This window comes from Gavialis gangeticus, unplaced genomic scaffold, assembly GCF_001723915.1.
Source record: "Gavialis gangeticus isolate Ggan-Ray unplaced genomic scaffold, GavGan_comp1, whole genome shotgun sequence".
In the NCBI taxonomy this organism is placed as follows: Eukaryota; Metazoa; Chordata; order Crocodylia; family Gavialidae; genus Gavialis; species Gavialis gangeticus.
In genome coordinates, this window is record NW_017729008.1 from 18,388,701 (window position 1) to 18,399,720 (window position 11,020).

Consider the following 11,020-nt stretch of genomic DNA (forward strand, 5'->3'; position numbering starts at 1 on the left):
TGGGGGGGTGGAGGGCGGGGCGGCCACATGTGAAGCAGTGACAGCGCAGGGCAGCAGGGTGGTGGCAGCCTTGTGTGAGCTTCCCCGCCCCCCTCACCCCAGCATCTGGCCGGTCAACTGGAAATTCTGGTCAGTAGAGTGTGCCAGTTAGTAAATCCTGGATAACAGGGATTTTACTGTATGTAGCTAAAGTGATGGAACCTGTACCTACAGTGAAAACTTGAACATGGGCCAATGTGAGAAATTTATTTTATCTCTGTCCAAAATGCCATAAACATCAAGCACAGAGAGGAGGTGCTCACTCAGTGGGAATTCTGGCGAGTCCCTAGCACCCTGGGGATCCCCAGCACCACTAACAGGAAAAGAAGCCAAGGCTAGCCATCCTCACTCCTGAAGGAAAAACATGACATTTGACCAGGAAAAGAAGAACTGGAAGTGTATTGGTGGTAGACAGAGCCAACACAAACACGGAGAAAACATTTCTAATAAAAATAGTAACATTTTAAGTCATCATAACCAAATTCTACTTAGAAATCTTGTTAAGCAGGTTAACTCTTTTGAATTCTCCAAAGCAAATTAAAGCAGCTGTTTAAAAACAGACTGCAGTTTTACTAATGATGTTTTCTTTATTCATTACAATTTCCACTGTTTAATTATATAGTAAATTGTAAAGTTACTGGTCCTACGTATGACTGTAAACTGCATCTGACTGGAGGGCTAGTTGGCAATGTGGTGGGATTACTTGTGGTGGGGTAGTTCCTATAAAATACCACAATATTACAACCTCTAGAGCAGCGGTTCTGAACCAGAGGTACATGTACCCCCAGGGGACACATGAAGCCTCATCAGGGGGTACGTGAGATATATTTCATACATTGTCTAACACAGGTCGAAGGGCCTAAAATATTAATTTCCCATTGAAAGGGGGTACGTGAAGTCTCACTCTGAGACCAAGGGGTACGTCGACTGAAAACTGTTCAGAACCGCTGCTCTACAGTAAAGCAACTATAGACCACCTCAAAACCCTAGCTTTCACCATCCTGTGGGGACTCCTTGGTTGGAGAAAGGCTAAGTGACACCACCCTGACAGAAACACACTAGTCAGCAGCAGCTCTAACCTGTTGCTTTCTGGGAGAAGTTACAACCATCAAGGCACTGAACTCCGGACTTGGCCTGGCTTTTGGAACTCTCTCAACCGTCTAAAGTGATGAAAGTAAGTCTAAGGCAGCCTCCACTCCTCCTTACTTTTGTCTAGGTATACACACTGAAGGTCTTGGTGTGATGGTCACAGACTTCTTGAGCATACACCATGATCCAGAGTATCAATAGTTGCCAAGTATTGTAGTTATATTCCTAGAAAATGCAGTACATGTTTCTTCCATATGATGCATGTTTTTCCCTTTTCATGGGAAAAATCATTTACAGCAGAGGCAGAAGGGCAGAGCAGCACCTTAGACTAACTGTTTTAAAGAGGCACAGGCTTTCACAGGCAGCAGCCTGATTCGTCAGACGCTGTGAGCAGACTGGCAGAAAGAAGAGGGCCAGGGGAGGGGATACTGCTAAGAGAACTTACTATCAGATTGGCTCTAAGGTGCTACCCTCCTCTACCTTCTCCCTGACTTCAGGCTCATACAGCTAACAACATCTGTTAGAGCAAAAGAAGAAAGAACTAGTTTAGGTTTGACAATCTTATTTTAGTATTTGCTAGCATTGAACAGTTTTGTTCAGATGCTGTGCCTGTAGTTCATTTAGGGACACAGCATAATGACAGCAGTCCTTTCATTGTTATAATTAATACTCTGGATACCTGCAGAGCTGTTGCATTTCAGACTATGTATTGATTTTCCTGTCTTACCATGAACACTTCCCAGTAGAATATCACCAGCTGTTGAAGACAGAAATGAAGACTCTGCATAAAGATACTTGGTTTTTAACAAACCATCCTCAGTAGATATGTTGATAGATGTTCCCTGCAACTTCTCTATATTCACACTCTGCAAGAAAAATAAAACTGAAATATGCTTCCTTGAAATAGGCTAATACATTTGGAAACAAAACTGAGAAGTAGCAGAATTAAAACGAGCTATGTAACATATATTTGCCCATGTACAAGACAAATGGCAAGTTAGATGCCGGCTAAAAGTTATACATAACACAAAATAAATAATTGTACTTTGCACTTTCACCCAACATCCTTAAAACAACTTCTGCATAATAAGTTAATCTTGTCAATACTTCTACTCAGTAGGGAATGACTGTTGTACTCATTTTCCAGAGTACATATCAGAGACAGAGAGGTAAAAACAATTTTTCACAGTAGCACAGGGAGTCTGGCACAACCAGGAACAAAACAAAGGATTCCAATACCATGCTACTAGATCAGTCACTGGCTAACTTTGAGAATGATTTAAGTGAAAGCTTTGTGATAAAACACAAAGCTGAGTGTGACTACTGTTTGACAGCACCCACAAACCCAAGTCATCAGCCAGGACCTGAAGCTAAGTAGAACTTTGAAGGTGAGCATGAGGGATCTGAATCTAAGAGGGATGGAAAGAAAGGAGTTTGAGGACAGCATTTTGGATAGAGGGGCTGGATGCAGGGCAGGGGCCAATAAAACAGGGCTTTTGGGCAAACAGCCAGTTATGATTGAACTGGATCCATACATAATGAGCACGTTACCATAAGAAGCGAGTTCTGGTCTTTTTATGTTCAGCTTGATTTGAATTGTGTAATCATACAATAATTCAGGTTCAAGTCTTATTCAAAATGTGTTTAATCTGCCAGCTCTGCCTTTTTCTTAATGAAACATATTTCAAAGTCCTTATCCACTGCATGAAAAGATTTACAGCCCTGCAGTGTAAATTGTGTCTTACATCAGCTCATCTTAAAATCCATTTTGGCATTTTAATTTTATTGCCACCTTATAAAATGAAAAAATTCATAAGAAAAAAAAATCAGACTGTTGCCAATTCCAATGCTAATGACCTCTGTAGCATCTGATGTAAAAAAGTTCTTATAAATATGAAGATCTACCAATGATAAATAAAAAGCATGTGCAAGTCTAAAGAAAAGAAGCTTTCACCCTCATCTTCCGGTGCGTGAAATTTGGGCAGCTAACAGTTTGTGAATGAGAGTCTTACTCCTGTGCTGGCCCTTTTATACTATGGGAAAAAGGTGATAATAGCACAAAAAGAATATTAAAAAGCCCAATCCCTGGCTGGTTAAGGAAGACATTCCCTAGCACAGGCATAGTAGAACACCGTTGTAAAACTATCCCCCGAGTGTATCATTGCCCTAGGCCCACAGGCCATGCTGATGATAGGAGTAATCTTGGCGGCAGTGGCAAAACAAAGCACTGCAGATTTGCCACGATCCCAAAGAATGAGCCGAGAGGTGCCTTAGCATAACTCAGCCCCAAAGGCCATCTAATCTGAGGTCCTCTCTAGGCCGCAGAACAATCCACAATCAGGAGGGCACAATTTAAACTTAAGCTTTAGAGGTGCAGCCCAGAATTCTGCACTATAGTTTTATACACAAGGTAGGCCTCAGATAACAAGAAGAACCACCACCATATTAAAGAATATTTACATGACTGAAGTCAGCAATCTCTTTCAAGCACTCTGCAGTGGAACAGCTGAGGAAAAGGCAAAATGAAGGACATCAATAGGCATGATGCAGAAGACTCAGCAGTCTAGAGACCAGGACATGCAGGGCCCCAGGGATGGGGATCTAGGACCACTGTACCAAAAAGGAAGATAAAAGTGGTGGTGGTTGTGGTGAGCAACTTTCTGCAGGAAACAGAGGCCCAAATGTATCATCCAGATTTGGGGTCCCAGGAGGTGTGCTATCTGCATGGAACCTAAATTCAGGATGTCACAGAGAGCCTGCCAATGCTCATCCATTCCTCAGACCACTACTCTTTCCTGTTTTTCCATGTAGGCACCAATGATACTGCCACAAACGCAGAGGAGAAAAGAGGTGACTTACAAGGCTCTTGGCAGGGGGGTTAAGGGGCTTTGAACACAAGTGGTGTTCTCATCAATCCTCCCTATGGGAGGCAAAGGCCCAGGCAAGGACCACTGCATCATGGAAGTAACCATGTGGCTGGGACACTAGAGTTGGCATGAAGGCTTTAGATTCTCTGACAATGGGCAGATGTTCTGGGGAGGAGAACTGATATCAAGAAATGAGATCCATCTGACCAGAACTAAAAGGAACATCTTTGGGCATAACCTGGCCAACCTAGTAAGGAGGGTTTTAAACTAGATTCCATGAGAGTTGGTGAACAAAACCCTCCAGCAACAGAGGAAACAAACCAGAGGAGAAGAGACTGGAAGAAGCAGCTCAACTCTGAGAAAGGGCCAGAAAGCCGCAGAACACCAACAAGTGGCAGAAAAAGGGAAGTGCATAGGTTGAAATGCAAAATATGTCCGATGAATGAATACAAATACAAAAAGTAAGAGGAATAAACGAGATGAGCAGGAATGCTGCAGCCTGTGGAAAAAACCCTATGATCTAATTGGTATCACAGAGACCTGGTGGGACAGTTCTCATGACAGTGTCAACACTGAGGGTTACACTTTGCTGTGGAAGGGCAGGGTTGGGAAAAAAGGTGGTTTGCCAAAAATACATACACCTGTTCCCTGGTTCAGGAGGAAGAAGATAGCACAGCAGAATGCATTTTGGTGAAGACAGAAGGTGAAAGATGCAACAATGTAATGGTAGGAATTTATTATAGGTCACCAAGTCAGGAAAAGGAGGTAAGGCATTCTTCAAGGAGGTGAAGAAATTGTCCAAAAGGTATGAGATGGTACTCATGGGAGACTTGAAATTTTCCAGACATCTGCTGGAAGAACAATACAGCCAAATGTAAAATGTTGAGCTGGTACCTAAATTGTGCAGAAGACAAATTTCTGTTCCAGAAGGTTGAGGCTACAACTAGGGGATGATCTATTAGGGATCTTATCCTGACCTGATCAGGGAAAAATTAATGGAAGATATGAAAACAATGGGTAACTCAGGAGGAAGGGATCATGATATAGAATTCCAGATCCCACGATAAGGAAGGCATGAAGTCAACAAAACTAGAATGCTAGATTTCAGAAAGGTGGATTTCAATCAACTCAAATAGTTAATAGGTACAGTATCATGGGAAGACGGACTGAAGGATAAACATGCCCATGATCTGGGAGCTTCTAAAAGGTACAGTAGTAGAAGCCCAACAAGAAACTATTCAGACACAATGGAAGCACAGGAAGAACAGGCAAGAGACTGTGGTGGCACAAGGAGCTTCTAGGATGCCTCAAATGCAAAAGGAAAGCATGCAGGCAGGCAATGGTAAAATAGGCAGGTCGCTAAGAAAGCCTACCAGGAAATAGCAAGAATGGACAGCGACAAAAATCAGGATGGCAAAGAAAGAAAGAGCTGTACCTGGTGTTGCAGGTTAAAGACAAGAAGAAGAGGTTCTGTAAGTATAGTAGCTAAAATGAAAAACAAAGAAATCTGTGGGTCCACTGTTCAACAGCCAGAGGGAACTCTTAACAGAAGATGCAAAGAAAGCAGAGCTACTCAATAGCTACTTTAAGTTCTTTGTGAAGACTGACACAAACTGCAACCAGATGCTTAACAAATATTATTTGGATAAGGAAGGGGACAAGCTGAGGGAGGAAATAACAAGAGAAACAATCAGTGAGCTTCTGACGGGTCCTGTCGTGATTGCTCATCATACCCTTTCCTGTACTTACTGCTATTTTATGAGCTGGCAGTATGTCCTGACTTTCTCGCCTGCCACATCTTTGATGTTATTATTAATAATATTAATTTTAGATGTTATTAGTTGGGAGGAGTTATTTATTCTTTTAGTTTTCTTTTACCGCAATCTTTTAGTGGGGCTCACATATGGGTTGTATAGCTCATTCGATACACTTACTCTTGTAGATGAAAGTTAGATAGTCAATCACAGTTTGGTTAACACCAATTATTTTTCTTTATTTTCCTTTTACATTTGTTCAAATCCTACACACAGTTGGACAGAAGAAGGTATCTGCATGTCTTTCTAGTATCTCTAAACGTCTTAACGTTATAATTCTTCACTTAGACTGTTACTTTTTTAACAAAAACATAAATTAACTGAACTTAGTATTAATGAATTGTCTCACTCTTAGAATTCTCCTTCTTCTTTTATTCTGTGCAATGTCTCTTAACTTTGAGATCTTCTTTCTTCAGATCTCTCTACATAACTCCATTTATCTATGCTGATGGAGGAGTCATCAACCAAACCCCTCTTCTACCTCTAATCTTGGACCTTCTCAATGATAAAAAAAAAAATCTTAATATATACAAGAGTTAAGATATAAATCCTTTTCTTTGGTTTTTTTTGTTCACAGTATTAGAATTGGATAAGTTCCTTTTTTCTTTCTCTTTTTTCCCCTCTCCCCGCTGCAGCCCTGCTGCTCTGTTTTCCTGTGAATTCGCCCCTCATTCCCTCAGAAATCAAACAAAATTTACCTAGCCTCCCCACAGTTCTGTTGAAGGGTCCCTTGATATTCCTTTTTCTTTCATAGGCTCTTCTCTTCTCTCTCTCAGCTTTCTCAAGCCTCATGACCCGCCGCTCCCCTGCTCTCTCAGAGCTTCTATCTTTAAACAGCAGCAGCTCTGAAAGCGGCATTCTCCATTCTGTTGCGTCTCACCCACACTCACTTCTTCGCAGGTCCCCATGAATTCATATCAGCAGGGCCAGATGAACTTCATCCCAGGGTACTGAAGGAACTCACACAGGAGATCTTGGAGTCCTTGACAATGATATTCATGAAGTTGTGCGAGATGGGCAAGGTACCAGAGGACTGAAAAAGGACCAACACAGTGCCCTTCTTTAAAACATTTGTAAACATCTGGAGGAGGAAAGACTGATCACAAGCAGCCAGCAATGGTATACGCAAAACAGCTTGTCAAACAAATTTGATCTCCTTCTTTGACAAAGTAACTACTTGGGTGAATAAAGGGAATGCCTCAGACAACATGCATCTGGACTTGAGAAAGGCTTTTAACAAGGTCCTACATGACCTTCTTATAAACAATTTAGAGAAATGTGGGCTGAATAAAAGTACTATAAGGTAGATAGACAACTGACTAAATAGCCACAAGCACAGGGTTATTATAAATGGATCCATATCAGGATGGCACAAGGTTTTGAGTGGATTTTCACAGGGATGCTGTTTAATGTATTTATTAATTAGTTGTATACTGGAGGATGGGACTGGTACTCAGAAGGATCTTAAGAGATTGGAAAGCTGGGCTGGAGATAACAGGATGAAGTTCAGTACTGAGAAATACAATGAATTACAACTCAGGAAGAAAAATCATAAAACGCAAATACAAAATCAGTGACAGCTGGCTGGACGGCAGCACTATGGAGAAGGATGTGGGAGTCTTAGTAGATCACAGACTCAGTATGAGTCCACAGTGTGATGCAGCTACACAGAATGAATATGGTTTTGGGATGCATCAACAGAAGCATTAGGTACAGGACATGGGAGGTGACAGTGCTTCTTGGCACTGCCTAAGCCTCATCTAGAGTATTGTGTGCAGTTTTGGGTTTCAAGTTTTAAAAAAGAGAAGGTCCAGAAGCAGGTGACAAAAATGATAAAGAACTTGGAAAGCACGTCATAGGAGAGGTTGAAAGGCTAGGCTCTTAAGAGGGGTCATGACAGCAGTCTTCAAATACCTGAAGGGCTGCAATACAGAATAGGGAAAACACATTTTCTCTTGTGCTGCAGAGAGGACATGGATCGAAGGCTTGAAATTACAGCAAAGTAGGTTTATATTGGATATCAGGAAAAGCTTCTTCAGTGTTAGAACAGTGAAGCAGAGGAGCAGACAGCCACGGGGAGCTGTAGGACCTCCATCACTGGAGGTGTTTGAGAAGAGGATGGAGAGCCACTGGTCAGAGGCTGGCATAGGCCTATATTCTTCTATGGCTATTTCTTTGCTGGCTCCCCTGCCTCCCCACTCCCCCTGCTGCTCCATGTCTCAGTTATTTATTTTGGTTTTGGTTTTTCTGGTGTTTTTTTTTAAATTTTCCTCAGAACCACTGGGTATTGGTTGCAGCCAAGCTTGGGGATTTTGACTGAGCTGGGTCTATGTTTCTGCTGGAACTAAAACCCAGAGGCTCCTGGCTAGAGGGTCTTACCCTCCACTCAGAGTCAGACTGATTGCCATATTTCAAGTTAGGAAAGATTTTTACCCCACAGGCAGACTGGTATGGACTGTGGGGCGGTTTCCCTTCCTTTATAGTGGCCCTCTTCCTGGAACCTCCTGAGCTTATATTATCTACCTTTGCAGCAGCAGGATGCTGGCTGTGCCCCTGTGGCAGGTTAGGTTGTTATGTCTTGGGTTTTGTGTTAGGGTTGACTGTATAGTTTTGCTAAGAGATTAGACAATGGATCTCTATAGCATGGTGTGGATAGAGAGGATCCCGTCTCAGCCAGCAGGCTGGCCTAAACTTCTGGAGTTCCCTTCCCACTGTATTTCTCTATGACTCTCTATGTTTTCATTTCAAGTCAGCCCACTCTCTCACAGTCAGGGTGACAGGCATTCAGCAACTCCACAGCTGTAGAAGTTGTACATAGTCAAACATCCCCCTCAGAACTGTGCTCCAGAGTCCACATGTTTTTTAAGTTAAGGGGTTTCCAAAAAGCCCAACTCCCAGTTAGATCTTCAGTTCCCACTGAAAGCAGAGAGAGGCTGACTATCTAGCTGCTTTGAAAACCTTCATCACATTGCTCGAGAGAGTCCAGAGAAGAGCCACGCGCATGATCAGAGGTCAGGAAAACAGACCTTACGACGACAGGCTGAGATCTATGAGGCTCTTTAGCCTGGAAAAGCGCAGGCTCAGGGGTGATCTGGTGGCCACCTATAAGTTTATCTGGGGTGACCACCAGTATCTGGGGGAATGATTGTTCACCAGAGTGCCCCAAGGGATGACGAGGTCGAATGGTCATAAACTCCTGCAAGACCGTTTCAGGCTGGACATAAGGAAGAATTTCTTTACTGTCCGAGCCCCCAAGGTCTGGAACAGCCCGCCATTGGAGGTGGTTCAAGCACCCACATTGAATACCTTCAAGAGTAAATTGGATGCTTATCTTGCTGGGATCCTATGACCCCAGCTGACTTCCTGCCCTTTGGGCAGGGGGCTGGACTCAATGATCTTCCGAGGTCCCTTCCAGCCCTAATGTCTATGAAATCACACGTATAGCCCTTCTGCTACCATCAGCGGAGCTGAAAATAGAGGCAGCAACATGTTAAGAACGTAACACGAAGAGCGGATGCAGCCCAAATATACACTGCTGCAGAGCTGCTTTCCTGAATGCACAGAGAGGCCAGAACAACAGCATTGAGAGATGTGATATGCCCTAAGTTTAGGACATGGCCTAAATAACAGGAGAAAAAGGGCAAAATAAGAGGGCTTTTCACTGAGTGGATACATTTTTCTCTGTTTTTGTTAGCATTTATGGCTGTTTGGGAGAATATGAGATGCTTGGTTAGCGAAGTAAGTATTATACAAGACCTTAGCAGGGCAGATCAGCTAATGAGTTCCCCCGTGGTATAGTTTGGATGCTTTTGCCAGTCAATCAGTATATATGTCTCAGGAATTCCTTTTCTCCCATAAGTGTGCATTACTTCAACTCTAAAACTGTCCACGTGTCCAGGATCATTTCTGTTCTTTACAGGGCAAGTAGAATATTATTAATTTGTAATCATCATGGTAAATAGAACTAACAGATTTTGTGCTTGGATAAGTTTTCATGACAGTTGGTAAGGTAAATTGCAGTTAAAAAAAGAGAAAGAAGAAAGCATTCTAATTTTGCTTTCTCTCATTTAACACCTTCACTATTATTTTTCTTTAATTTTTTTTTAGAAAGCAGTTCCCCCTCTGGTTGAAATCTTGGACATCCCATTTCAGTCCCTAAGAAATTACAGAGCACTTCTATAATTCCCTGACAATGGAAATGCTGACAGACCCTTAAATACATAATAATGATTGTAACTGATGGAACAAAAGTCTCATACTAGCACACATGGTAGATGTAATGCACCCTAATTACTAACACAAGTTGCAATTGACAAAAGATAAGTATCACACTCTAAAACCTGGCTGTCTAACTATTGCAATAAGAAATTTAGCTTGGAAGATGGACATTACAAGCCGAATTCTATTCTCAGTGCTAATGCAAATCCACAGCACCACGACTGACCTCAGTCGAAGTATTATGGATTTACACAGCTATGAAAGCATACACTGACCCAGTAATCTTTCTTAACACCATAAAGTTAATGAACATTTGGAAAAATATGTTGCCAAATATTAGAAGTTGTATTAAGTTTATTTGTATGTTTTACTGTTTTCAGTACACATTTTAAGTGCACATATACGCTAACATTTTAAAACATCTTTCCAACATTAATATGCTTTCATAATTTCATAGTTTGTAGGGTCAGAAGGGACCTCAGCAGATCACCAAGTCCGACCCCCTGCCTTGGCAGAAAAAAGTACTGGGGTCAAACGACCCCAGCAAGGTGTTCGTCTAGCTTCCTCTTAAAGACCCCCAGGGTAGGAGCCAGCACCACTTCACTTGGAAGTTGGTTCCAGACCCTAGCCGCCCTGACAGTGAAGTAGCGCCTCCTGATGTCTAGTCTGAATCTACCCTCTGCCAGCTCGTGACCGCTATTCCTAATCACTCCTGGTAGTGCTTGGGGGAACAGGGACTCCCCCAATGCCTGCTGGTCCCCTCTGACTAGTTTGTAACAGGCCACTAGATCCCTCCTCAGCCTTCTCTTGTGGAGGCTGAACAGGCTCAGGTCCCTTAGCCTCTCCTCATAGGGCCTGCCCCACTGACCCCTGATCACATGAGTGGCCCTCCTCTGGACCCTCTCCATGCTGTCCACATCCCTCTTGAAGTGCGGCACCCAGAACTGGACGCAGTACTCCAGCTGCAGCCTGACCAGTGCCGCATAGAGGGGG

At 42.8% G+C, this 11,020-nt stretch overlaps 1 protein-coding gene across 1 annotated transcript in view; it reads right to left on the reverse strand.

Moving 5' to 3' along the window:
- Positions 1–11,020, reverse strand: part of FAM185A (family with sequence similarity 185 member A) — a 90,936-nt gene that overhangs the window by 57,504 nt on the left and 22,412 nt on the right. The window contains exon 4 of the mRNA XM_019509462.1: positions 1,856–1,994. Coding sequence (XP_019365007.1) covers positions 1,856–1,994 — 139 coding nt within the window. The remainder of the gene's footprint in view (positions 1–1,855; positions 1,995–11,020) is intronic.